Below are 13,838 nucleotides of genomic sequence, written 5' to 3' on the forward strand. Positions count from 1 at the left end.
AGGTTAGAACAAAACTGTTTAAATAATAAGCTATCCAACTCAAAGACCAAATAAATTTGGATGGTGAGGGATACTTGTATTGGGTCATGCTAGGCTACCTCTGTCATGGACCACTCAAAGGGTGAAGATGTCGTGGAAATCCCCTTCTAGATTCAAAGAACGGATGATCCCCACGTTCTCTGAGAAGCCAGCCGAAGATCTGCCTTTAGTGTCCTCGAGTTTCCTGAGGTTTCTTCAGCTTCCCAGAAGAAAGTGGGTCTGGGTGGAATGGGAAACAGACTACAGTGACAACTCAGAGGGGACACAAGGGTTTCCCTCTTGAAATGGGCTTGTCAGAGCTGGAAGTTAGGATTTCCATCACCACTAGGTGGCTTCAGTTGCCTGCAGAGAAAGGGTCAAGCCCAGAGGTACTACCGTGTAGCTTTGACACTTTATTTTAGGGAAATAATGTCATTTGGGGAGTATTTATTTTCTGAGCTAGACTGACAGAACCAATTCATCAAACTTAAAGACATTTGAGGATTGTCTGGTCTCACTTTGTCTTTGTAGAGATAAAAGAACATTTAGGAAGACTTCTCTAAGTTGAATCAGCTAGATAGTGGCAGAGTCAGAGCTAGAACTGAAGTCCCTAATTAATCCAACTCATACTTTAGTTCTTTCGCTGTTGAATCTGTGATACCAATCTATTTTTTGTTTCTCTGAAGTCACCGCATAGGGTTATGTGGCACTGGCGGTGCCTACGCCCTGGAGAAAGTGTATAGGAATGTTGTGCTGAAGGCAGGTGGTAAGTGGGTGCTGGTGGGCAGGATGAGGAATGGCAGTGTCTGTTCTCAATCAAGTGGAGCTTTTAGATTAATGAGCTGACCATTTGCCATGACCCAAAGTTGGGGAGTTTTACAAATTCTTATTCATTCTGAATCCGGCCTAGACCCTCATACACCTTATCCTTTACTTCAGATGAATAGCAACATTTCTTTGTCAAGGTTTTTATCTCAGATTTTCTATTATTTTTGGTTAATATTTAACCTTTAGAACAGGGTTGGTAACGTTTTTTCTTTTCTTTCTTTTTTTAAAAAAAATAATCAAAGGCCACTAGATAACATAAAACGCAAAAATGAAACCAATTCATTATGTATCAGCTCAAAATGCCTTGTGACAATGTTGAACTTTTTTCCCTGCTGGGCAAACTAGGGAAGAAGCAAATAGTGTTCATTTCAACTGCTGTTTTTAGCAAGTTAAGGAAAACTTACAACTTGTATTTTTAAAAACGGTGTGCTAAAATTATAATTTATACATTATGGCTAGTTTCTAGAGAAAAAGAGAAATAAGGGAGTCGAAGAGAGAAGAGTGAGAGGATGGGCAGGAAAAGACAGAATCAGGATGAGAAGAGTGATGGAGGAAGAGCTACTAAATGAGAGAACGGGATCCTTCTACCTAAGAGTGAAGGGAAACAGCGAACAGACCAGCGCTATTTCAGTCGGAGTATGTGTGAAGCAAGCCGTGGCTGGTGGACCCGGGAAAGCGGGCAAATATGTAGCAGTAAGTCCCAAGGGTAGAGAGAAGGAAAAGAGCAGGGGGCACAGTTCTTTCCCAGGCCCCCCAGGGTTAATCCACTGACCTTTCTGCCCTTCTCCTGGATTGTCTAGTCTTTGCTCCTGTGCCTCAACCTGGTCTTCCGTCAGCCAGCAGCCCAGCTCTCGTGGCTCCACCAGTGTTGCTCATGTGCTTCTTATAAGTCTGCCAAGGATTGGAAGATAGTACTTGAAAAGCTCTCAAAGCAGGATATGCCATGTAGTTATCCCTAAAAATGGCAGCTATTATAATAACTGTTAAAGTGTTTTTGTTTTTTTTCCCTCCTGTAAGGAATTGTAACATTGGGAATATTTCTGTCAACATAAACCACGTTTGAAGCATTTGAATTGAATTCTTGATGTAAAACTTTAGAAATAGATATATTATATAGTCGTTTTCTTAATTGCATGCTGAAGCTGAGTTGAATAAAAATGTAGTCGGTCGAGTCTAAATCCACCCCAAATGTTAATTAGGTCTCATTTTCTCTTCTTTATTATAGTGATTTAAAGGGAGTGATCGTCACTCTGAGTGATGACGGTCACCTGCAGTGTTCATACCTGGGGACAGACCCGTCTTTGTTCCAAGCTCCAAAAGTTGAATCTAGAGAACTAAACTATGATGAACTTGATATAGAATTGAAAGAACTTCAGAAAATCATCAAAGATGTTAACAAATCACAAGGTATCTCACTCAAAGCTTTTTATGATTTGATTTTAGTATTCATCGTAGAATTCATATTATTTTGTATATGGATAATGTTTTGTACACATTCGTTAATCTCCTCCCCTAGGCGTAACTAAAATCATGTTTGTAAAAACTGCGCTGCTTTTTAGCACACAAGCTCTTTGTGCTTAATTTGTGTTTTGTAGCCTCTGAAAAATACATCGTGTTGAAGATAATCCTTTAGTTAGTGTCTCTTTTTCAGGGACAGTGCTATCTAATTGTTTTCTCTTTAAACTCAAAAAGGAACAAGTATTTCTTTGGGTAGTGGTTTCAGGCCTTGAGAAGAGTGTTAAAGTTTAGAGTGGTCGTTTATTAACTTCTGATAGCCTCAAAAAACATTTTAGTTGCTTCTTTGAAAAGAAAGCAAAGCAGTACATGAGTTACCACTTTGTAGTCATTTGCAGCTTAGCAATATAGTTTGTTTGTAGTCAATTAGCCTCCAAATGGAATTGAACCTGCAGTATGCTGACTTCTAATGACTCAGAGGCTGATGATATTTTCAGTTCCTGAGTTTTGCATAACTCAATATTATCTTACTTTGGGATTCACAGGGGTATAATTTTATTGTAAATTAAAAGGAGAAACAAAACACCAGCTCTGCAGTTTGAGTTGGACATGTGAAAAGCATTACTTTAAGTTCCCTTTTCAGGGTCAGGTAAAAGTATTTTTTTAATGAGAAAAAATATGGACTATTTTCACATAAAAGGAATGTTAAAACAAGTAAGAATAATAAACGAAGCAGAGCATCAAAAAGAACCCAAGCAACAGAGCCTATCTTTTTCCTGGTCCAGTCACTTTACGATATTTATGCATATATATATTTTGAGTCTATATTATCAAGATGGATTCAGAGGAATTTAGATAATATATTTAAAAAATTTGAATATGAAAATCAAATTATTATGCTTTGGCTTCACAAGTTTTCTTAGAACGTTTTGAAAGTACACCAGTGAAATTTAGGTCTTTTAAGTACCTCCAGCTAATTAAAAGCCTACTTGTTGTCACCATCCCCTTGTCAAATAGAAAATGATTAAAATTGGATGTGTCATATTGTGACATGCAGTTTTTTTCCATTTTTGATACTGGTGTTTTGGGATTAATGGAATTATAAGTCTCATTTTGTCACTTAAAAATGTAATTGGAGCAGAGTGGCATATATATGAAACATGAAATTTCCAGAGTTCGTTACATAAATTTAATGTGGTTTTTCACTCCAAATCTTGTGTCATGAGATTTTGCTCTTTCCATAAACAATGTGCTAATGATATTTTGATTAACACTTAATTATGTAAAACATTTCTCAGAAAAATTCCTTATAGCTAAAAGTTATTTTTTGGTGGCCATAGTGATGCCCTTGGGTGAGAAAGGTTAGGTTGTTTTACTTGTCATTACCTTGATCTTTCTGTGTAATTTTAAATAACTGCTAATTAAGTTAGGGATGTGCCCACAGACTTGGGTGCAAAGTTCATTATTTACATAACCTCAAATTTTAGTTAATATTTGAAATTCCCTGCACTTTCTATGCCACCATCACTTGGTTGTATTCCTGAAAGAGAAACAAAGAGAAACTTTTAAAAAGAGAGACTTTTAAAATATTTTATTTTTAGATATGGAAAAAAAATTAGTATTCTGTACCCTTATAAAACTGTAGTATATTTCTTTATTAAAATACCTGTAATTATATAAAAGCACCAAATCATTTCAGTACAGAGGATTATGAGAAGTCAAAACTCTGAACTTTTTGATGACCTCATCATTCATTTAAATGCCACTTATTTTAGTAGAGTGACTGTAACTTGCAAAAAAAAGTTCACAGTCTTGTGGGTTATGTTCAGTACTTAAAGCTTTTTATATTTCTTCAAAGCAAGAGTCGCAGCAAAATTTAAAGCCAATTTAAAGAATACATTTTGTTGTACACATGGTGTATATTATCTACTGTAATAAAAGTGTTTTTGAACCTGATTTTATGTGTGTAAGTTATATGAGGAATGTATGTTGTAAGCATGAAATTATAGTAATAATTTCTGTATGGCTCATGGATTTTGAAGCTTTTCGTATTCAACTCATTAGTGTGAATCCTGCCAAGCCTTTCTGTTACCAGTAGTCAACAACATCTGTCAGTAGGACTTTCAAAGATGGAGTTTCCTTATGATTTAGACAGTTGGTCATGTTCTCTCCTTGGGGTGACTGTGAAGAAATGGGTACGACATGGAGATAGATTCCCACAGTTGTGCCTCCAGGAAGGGAAAGAGCAGTAAGACATGGGACTAAATGAAAGCGCGCATTCTGTTTCCAATATGTAGGATGACTAAGTCACTGCTACCCTTGGGTACTAGAAATATTTGTACTTGGTGCCCTTGTTGGAAGATGCGTTGGTTAGGGTTATGTCTGGCTGCAGATAGCGGAATACCCAAATAAGGTGGCTTAAACAAGGCAGAGGTTTCTGTCCCATGGAAAAGAAGTCAGCGATGGGCAGACCAGGGTTGGTTTGGCGGTTTTGCTGTCATCAGGGACTCCGATTCCTCTCCTCCCAGGGTCATCTCTCAGTCCAGGATGGCTTCTGGAACTCCTACTCTCACATCTGCAGCTGAGTCAGCCCCTTACGGATCTTTCCTGGAAGCCACACCCCTGAGCAGCTTCTACCCACATCTCCCTGGCCACTCCAAGCTGCAGAAGAGGCCGGGAAATTCAGTGTTTTAGCTGAGCACTTTGTTGCTTAGAATGAAACTGGGCGTTTTTAGTAAGAAGAACTGAAGAATGGTGATTTGGTGGGCAATGAGCAGCCTTTTGTACTCTCACTAAGTTATGGAAATGCCTACTCCAGATATTGCAGTATTGGTGGGAACGCCTGAGGGCAGTTGTAGGCAGTTCTTCTCTTGGTGAGACAGCTGAGTCCTGTGGCATCATCCACGTTCGTGCTTCCATATGTTCAGTCAGCAGCCCTCAGTGTGTGGGTTGTTCTCTCTCAGGGTCTCAGGGTGGTTTCAGCAGTTCCGGAAACTATGTGTAAATACAATTTCCAGGGAAGAAGAGAGAGATTTCTCCCGAGTCTCCCCTTTTATTAGGGAGGAATAGCTTTCCCAGAAACATGTGCCGGCACCCCTCACACCCAACTTTTCTTCCCTCACATCTGCCAGGATTAAGCCTTATTCTTAGGCCTAAAACAACAAGTTGTCAGGGAAATGAAATCACCATGATTGGATTTGACCAATCCAGTGACTTTGAGATGAAGGTGAATGCCTGAACAGAATCAGGGCTCTGCCTTGAAAACGAGGAGGGAAGGTGGATACTACCGTGTTTCCCCGAAAATAAGACCTAGCCGGCAATCAGCTCTAATGCATCTTTTGGAGCAAAAATTAATATAAGACCTAGTCTTATTTCACTGTAAGACTGGGTCTTAATATAATATATAATATAATAAATACAATACCAGGTCTTATGTTAATTTTTGCTCCAAAAAATGCATTAGAGCTGATAGCTGGCTAGGTCTTATATTCTGGGAAACACAGTAGGTGGTGGCCAATAGTCTGTCATGTCTCTATATATGGCATAAATATTATTTATGTTTCTTGCTTATTTAGGATCTCTGTCACTTGGTCATAATATCTCATCATGCACTATGAACATTTTTAGATTGTGAAATTTTAAGTTGTGAAAATAACATGAATATGGTAAAAATAATTCAGACAGTATTAAAAGGGTAAACCCCAGATCCTAGTTCCACTAGGTTATTTAAAGGTAATGTTTATCAAGAGTTTTTGTGTATTATTGAAGAAAATTTTTATGTTTATGTGATTGTTTTTACACAAATATTTGCATATGAGGCACACTGTACTACATCTTGCTTTTTTTTATTAATAGGAATATCATGGAGTTCTTTACATATCAGTAAAGATGGACAGCACTCTTATTTAGAGCTTTGGGCTTTGGATCATAGCACAGCATGGATATACCATAATTCAGTTAACCATTTTCCTGTTAATAGACATATAGAGATTTAGGTTGTTTTGTTTTTATTTTTAATAACTACCAGCAGCAGGGAATCTCCTTGGACATGTCTGTGTGTTGGCTGTAACTATCAAAATGTGAAATGCACATATCATGTGACCTAACAATTCTACTCCCAAGCAGTAAAATTACTTGCCTTCAAAAGTAATTAATTTCAAACCAACTTAGCTTCGAAAAGGTTGTACTAATTTGGGCTTCCACTAGTAAGTAGTTAAGGAGAGGACATTGAAATTCCCAACACTGGTTAGTCAGTGAGTCCCATCTTAGCTAACATCTTTGGAGAAAGAGAGAGTTTTTCTTTAAAATATTGCAGAAGGAGAAGAATCAGCATTAAGCTTCTAATTCTGTAATGCATTAGTTTTTTTTCAACTTGTGAGTATGTTTATGGGTTGTTTTCTGATATATGGTATAGATAAACCTTAAAAAACTGTAGAGAGCAGGTTTTACTGTATGATTAAATAGCTGTTTTTTTTTCCTTTTAAAATTGCAGGTGTTTGGCCCATGACTGAGAAAGAAGATGACTTGAGAGTTTCTGCCACGGTTTCCCCTAACTTTGATTCCGTGTCTGTAGGTGTATTTTGCAGACTTTAAAAGGGTTTATGATGGTGGACTCTGGTGAATTGGGGTCAAAATGTGGTAGTTTAAATTCTGGGCCTCCATATAGCAACTTTTGGAGGGATAACTACTTTAAATCTGTATTACTTTTTAGAAAAAAAACATCTTTAGCCTTTTAGTGTAGTAAGGAATTCATTAGGCAGATTTCTCTTTAAAAACAGGGAAGGGAGGGAACATTAGAAAGGGTTCTTACCATTATTCTCAATTTACCATCTTAAATTTTTTTTTAACTTTCTCAATACCAGAGTGTTGAGATAATCCTAATCTAGATGAATAATACTGACCCCACAAAATTTTTGGTGACAGTTCAATGAGATGATGTTTATGAAAGGTCTAGCTCAGGGTTTGATGGTTTATAGTCTTTAATACATTGTGGTGGTTTTCATGGGTGGCGGTAGTTTAAGAGTAAACAGTTGGGTGGGGAATTATTTTCCCCCCATTTCCATCTGTGTGACCCAGGGCAAGGTCTTTAATTTTCTTAGTCTCAATTTTCTCATCTGTAAAATGGGAATAATAGTAGAATATATTTTGTTGAATTGTTATGACAATTCACCACCACCATCACCTCTTACATTTCATTACTTGTCTTGTTCACTGCTATATTCTTAGTACCTGTCACATATGTGTGCTCGATACATATTTGCTCTATGAATGAATGAATAAAGCTGAGAAACAAGGACAAAAAGGGGACTGTCCTTGGTTATATTACCACATCTCCTTGTTTAGTCTTCTGTAAGCACTTGCTAGATTATGAATGGGTAGGTCTCACTGCCTGCTGTTTGCACAAAATCTATAAAGTTTATCTGTGTCTGTACCAAAAATTGATCAAGTTAGGCAAGTGATCGAATTCACTGGTCTCACTGTATTTGGAGTTCAGGTCATATAATTTTGCCTAGGAAATGATTTCGATAGTTAGGTATCAGAGCATAATATAGTCAGCAGTTGTGAGAAGTTTTCAAAGATTAACCTTAGTATAAGCAGTCAACCCAAGTTGTGATTTAAAAAAATCACGTTAACATTGCCATAGTATAGTATACTTAAAAAAATAGGACTATATATGAAAGACACATTCACCCAGCTAAGTCACATAGTAGAAGCACTGTTTTAAACATTGGGCGTTCAGCGCACACCATTTCTCACTCTACCTGAAGGGTGTAGTCTGGGTGGAACGTTTCTGCTTAGTTAGCTGACAAATGTACTCACAGTTTCTTGCCTTGGGAATGATTCTTTTTTTCCTTTGGGCAACTTATATAATTTTTTTTAGGTTTTCTTAAATATAAGGTATTTGGAGTGAGGAATTCCCTTTCTGTTCTTTAGCAACTTTTGATCTTTGTAGGAAAAGGCCTTATGTAATAGCACTATGTTGTAATATATATTTCCCTGTTGGCAACCCGGAGTGCTGTTTCCTCTCAATTAGGTGTCTCTTTCCAGCTTCATTTTCCCTGACTTACTATTTTTTCCTTCTTAAGAGATTCTTGAGAGTATCATTTTCATTCCATTGGAAAACATTAGCCCCGTGATTTATGTGGCCACGGTGCCATGGTGTCTTTGTATAGCCATTTCTCTCTGGCTGTAACTTTATTTCCCAAAGGACTACTGTCCTTGAAGTATCTAGGTGTTTAGACAAAGGATTGAAAAGAGCAGAAAACAGGAGGTGTTGGTTTCTTTTCTAGATCTGCGGACAGCTAAATGTAAAACATTTCCTGGATTTTAGATACTACTAGAGCAAAAAGCCTGGCTTAATGTTTTATTTTGAATCATTAACATGAAAGCACACTCTAAAAACATAATTTATATTGCAATGGGGTCTTTTATAGAGGAGACAGGCATTGCTATCCTATCTTCTTGATTGAGAGGTTGGATCATACATGGTTTCCTATGGAGTCATAAATAGCCTATGAATCTCCCAATTCTTAATTGTGCTGATGTCCGTTACATCAAGTGGTCCCCAGTGCTTAGAAGTGGCTTAATTTTTCTTAGTAAAAAATTTTCAAATAGGTTAATTTAAAGTACAATGGATGTATTCATTGGTTGGATAGAGATTTTAGGATCTTAATTGTTCCCCAGGAATTCATAAGGGTATTGCTAGAAAATACATTACCCCGTGGTCTTATTCCGTCATAGAGTAAGCATTTTTTTCCCCCTCAATCTACTACTCTAAAAAATAAGTTATAAATTATAACTTATATAATTAATGAAGGAAATGTTTATTCTATTTTATTATACTCTGAATTCTTTAAGAGGTACAACCAGGCAACCCAGGGTGATGCTCAAAGAGCAAACTAGCTTATGATATGAGCTCGTGAAAAAAAAAAAAAATCAGTCTACTTTTATTTTGTTTTCTAGGCGAATGGCCACTCAATCTTAATATCATTAGTTACATGTCTTAGATACATATTCTTATTATTAATCAGAATAAAACATACCTTTGGCAGGTTAAAAATCCAAGGGCCTAAAAGAATGGCATAATGTTTATCTGATAAATACAAGGAGGCCTTCTTCTATATAAGAACAAGTTAATAGAATAAATTAGTTTCAACATTTAAGTAAATTTGGCAATAGAGTATTTTGATAATAAAACATGTGATCTTTTGTTTTTATTTTTGGTTGGGGCAGGAAGTGGGTTTTTGAATATTAGCTCATGACTTTCCTGATGAAGGCATCCAAAAGGCCACATTGCCTCTTTTCGTATGTCGTTAGAGTGATAAATCTTGTATAGTGAGTTCCCTGTTTTGGTGGTGAGAAGTACATATTGCACCCGTTGTGTTCACTCATTGATGTGTAATATTGAAACCATTCCTTCCTTTTCTTCTGTGTTTCCAGAAAGCTCCTGACGTTGAAGTGGGAACTGACCTCGTCCCTTCAGTCTCAGTGAAGGTATTGTGCCATGGTTCTGTACTGTAATGTGCAAACAACATTGCACATTTCATCACGTTTGTCACTGTTGTCACCCTATACATAGCTAACGGAAATGTCAAACACACACTTGAAATTTGTAGAATTTCTTCAGTTTTGGGTGGTGAGTAGATAACCTTCATTGTTTTCTACAAATATAAAGCTGTTAATTGCATTTATAGCAATAAGTGTATAATATAAACAATTGTTAGGACTTACTCCTACCATTATTTAAATGTGTTGTATAATCCAGGGTCTTTTTTCTAGAAATAAAATTAACATTTTAAATATGCTAAAGGAATTGTATCATCATCCTAGACCAACCAGTGTCATAATAGATCAACCAGTTGATTGAAGTATCACACACACACACACACACACATATATGAATTATATAAATGTTAATAACATCTTTCTTCCATGTATGATTATATGTGTTTGAAGAGAATTCCCAGGCACCTACCTGCCATAACATTAGCTTTAAATAGATGTATTTATAGCAAGAAAATATTAAATGAAGAAGCCACAAAGTAGCGTAGTGACAAATCGATAGTCCTAAAAAAATAGAATATGAAGGATGTGGTTTTGGTTAAGACTGTTGGCCCCATCATTGCAGAATTTTAGAACAAGAACTCAAATGTGAAACTCTCTTAAGGCATTTGGATTAAAGTGTGGTAATCGGTCAGCACATTATTAAGCTGAGAATATTTATCACTGCCCAGACCTCGGAGCCAGGGAAGGTTGTGGATCTTGGCGAATCACTTCGTCAAAACTTGGACACGGCTTTGTATTTTCTTAGATTATGGGTTGCTGTCCTTGGAGGAGCTTGACAGGGTACCAGGCTTTACCAATTGTGTTCGCTTACACTGGACCCAGCGGGTGGCCCAAGTGTGGGGATCTTGGGTAGAAGTTGAAGGGAGCCCAATCTTTTAACAGTTTCCTAAGCTAATTTTTTTGGATTCTTGCCACTGGAAACAAGGGTGGTCTTTCCCCAGCCTTCCTCCCCCCATCCCCCAACTCATCCAATCAAAAGCTCTATCTCATTAATACTTCTGAGTCTGGAAAAGCATTAGTGGCAAGAAATCAAACACTTAAGGAAAAAAAAAAAAAAAACCCTGCAGAGTTCCAGGAATGATCTATAGACATTTGTGTGGAGAAACCTTTTTTTCATATCTATCTACTGATATTGTTCAGACACATGCACATAATAATTCAGGAGCAGCCTGTAAATTGCAAAAAGAAGTCTGGTACCTAAACCAGATAACATTCGCTCATGCTAATTCCCCCCCAACTACTACTTATCGCTATAAGTAAACACATCTTTCTCTCCCATGTGGTTCTTAGGTTTTCATGTGTAGTAACCGCCTCAAAATGATGGCATGACACTACTGGAAAATTCTCCTTCATTAGTGGAAGTGACTATATTTGAGAATGGCTAAGTCACAGCTCTCTTCCTTATTGCCATTGTAAGAGCATGAGAAAGAATGCAGCACACAAAGGTTGCACAAAATCAGCTGGACTTAACACAGCAGACACAATGCTTCCTGATTCTGTCTGACGGTTTCTATACAAATTTCTGCTATAAATCTCTCCATATAGACTTTTATAACAAAAGCAGCCAAGATATATAACCATGCAAGTTTCCATCATAATAAATCCTGTTAATTGAGAAAATTTTTCCATCCGTTCCAAGTGAATGAAGATGTGGCTACCTTGAGTATGTGTGCACGATGCATGACCATCTATTGCAGACAACTCAGGGAGATTGGTTGTTCATACCTGGCCTTTGGAGGCATATTTATCTATCTAGAATAAGAATTTGGTATTATATTTCCTAAGGATCATATTTCATTTTGTTAGAAGTGGAAAATAGCATGGAAAATTTTTGTATTAATGTTTTATATTTTCCCCTTAATATTCTGTAATTATTTTTCTCTTAAAATATGAGGTTTATGATCTAGCCAAGTCTTTAACTCTTTTTTTGGCTCAAACACAACTCTTCTTTGTTACTGTAGTTATTTTCGTCACACATCTCTTTGATTCACTTTTGAAAGTGCCTAGCCCATTCTTGGGGTTCAATAAATCCGCATAGGGGAGCTATGATCGCGCATCAAAACCAAATGCAAACACTTCTGACAATGTAAAATTGTGCGATCTTTGTCTAAATACACGTTGTTATGCTAGGCAGAGTCAGGATGTCTGCTCTCTCACAAACAGCTTATTACTACTTTACGGATTTTTCATTTTCACTTTTAAAATGAAGTTTTCAGTTCTCTTGAACATACTGGCTTGATGGTTTTGACTACTTATTTAGCTTCTCTGAACCCCTGTTTTTAAACTGTAAAATGGGGATACTTTTTCATGTGCAGAGCTGTTCTGAGACTTAACCGCAGTTGATTAAGAGCATAGGCTTTCGATTCTGATAGACAGAAGTTAAATTGTGGGTCCTCCACTTATAAACAGAATGACCCTGGGTAAATTATTTAGCTTCTCTGAGCCACAGTTTTCTGTTCTATAAAATGGTATAGAATAATAGTAGCTGTTTCACCATGTTGTAAATATTAAATGAGATAATGCATATAAATAATTTATTAGCGTGGTTCTATGAATATAGAAAGTTGCTAATGATTATCATTAATTGTATTAATTTTAAAATACATGTACAGGCTAACGTTATTTTCTTATTAATAGAAAAATATTCAAATTGTGTTGTTTATTTAGTGGACTAGCCATTTGAAAGGTGTTGTCTCTGGTGCACACGTGGTTTCTTCTTCCCATAATTAGCCATCAGGGTTTTACTAACAAGGTATTATGTTGTTTATAATAGTCAGACATCATGAAGGAAGCTTTATTTGTGGTACACAGATTCCGCTCTTGTATTCCCAGGGCTTCTAAAGTAAAAATTGAGGATTAATTTTTCATTTGCTGTGTTTATTGTATTTATTTGCATCAATAGTTGTCTTTTAAAAATTTTACTTTACCAGTCTAATTTTTTATGTTTAATTGTCTTTAAATTGAACAGAATGCTCACATCATTTAATATTACTACAAGACATTTACTGAATCTAATTATATGCATGTAATGTTTGTGGGCCAGTTGTATATTGCTGTGTATTGTTTCTTTCTCTATAGTAGTATTGTGTATGTATACATATATATATATCATTAAGGAGTAGGTGATATGTGCCTTTTACTTAAGAGAAAATTCAAAACTACTTTTCTTAAAAATAAGTATGCCCTTGCCTTATGTCAGTTAATAATGAAATGTATCTGTCTCATATACTAGAGTCTAGTAACTAGACTGAACTGCTCCATAACAAAGGTGCCAGATAGAAGAGTGCTTCTCAACTCTGGTTATCCATAGGTATCACCCGGAGAGCTATAAAAAATCACCAATACCCAGGTGTACTGTGATAAGTCTGGCTTACCACACCGGCTATGTGGATGAACTCATCCCCAGGAGACTATTCAGAGAGGCGGGGACTTTTAGGAGACAAAAATCCAAAGAGAGAACATGCCTAATGGAAGCCAGATTGTTCAGCCTTTTCTCTGATAGCCTGAAAATGATGTCCCTTATCACTGGCCCAGTCAAGATCATCGGGCCTGATGGTTTCTACTGATGTTCCTCCACGGGAGGAGGGAGAGAAGTCCTGGCCTTCTCTGCCCAACCCGGCCTCCTTCCCCGGCAGACTGGTACCCCAGAGCTCTTAGCTGTTGATTCTAATTGGAGTGGGAAGGTTTTCTCAGCATTGCCAAGTAAGAGTAACAGTTTGCAAATGCAGCCAGCTTAGAAATGCTGCAGTGAATATGGCCATTCTTGGATATCCTCTAGAATTAGTTACGTAAGATAGTTTTGTGTTAAGCCATGGAAGACAACGTAGTGCTGTGATCTATATCTAGACTAGTAAATATCCACCTAGTAAGGAAATCTTTAGAGACTAATTAACTTGTGCAAAAGGTAATATCCTGATACTGGATAAGATAAATACTTCATGATGGCACATTTATACATGAGAAGAATGAAC

General features: G+C 36.8%; 1 protein-coding gene across 2 annotated transcripts in view; it reads left to right on the forward strand.

Annotated features, from left to right (window-relative positions):
- BBS9 (Bardet-Biedl syndrome 9) overlaps positions 1 to 13,838 on the forward strand; it is a 358,339-nt gene that overhangs the window by 140,072 nt on the left and 204,429 nt on the right. For both annotated transcript variants that reach the window (XM_019757306.2, XM_019757307.2), the window contains exons 10-12: positions 2,072 to 2,253; positions 6,794 to 6,870; positions 9,742 to 9,795. In XM_019757306.2, coding sequence (XP_019612865.2) covers positions 2,072 to 2,253; positions 6,794 to 6,870; positions 9,742 to 9,795 — 313 coding nt within the window. The remainder of the gene's footprint in view (positions 1 to 2,071; positions 2,254 to 6,793; positions 6,871 to 9,741; positions 9,796 to 13,838) is intronic.

This window comes from Rhinolophus sinicus, linkage group LG09 (assembly GCF_036562045.2).
Source record: "Rhinolophus sinicus isolate RSC01 linkage group LG09, ASM3656204v1, whole genome shotgun sequence".
Lineage (NCBI taxonomy): Eukaryota > Metazoa > Chordata > Mammalia > Chiroptera > Rhinolophidae > Rhinolophus > Rhinolophus sinicus.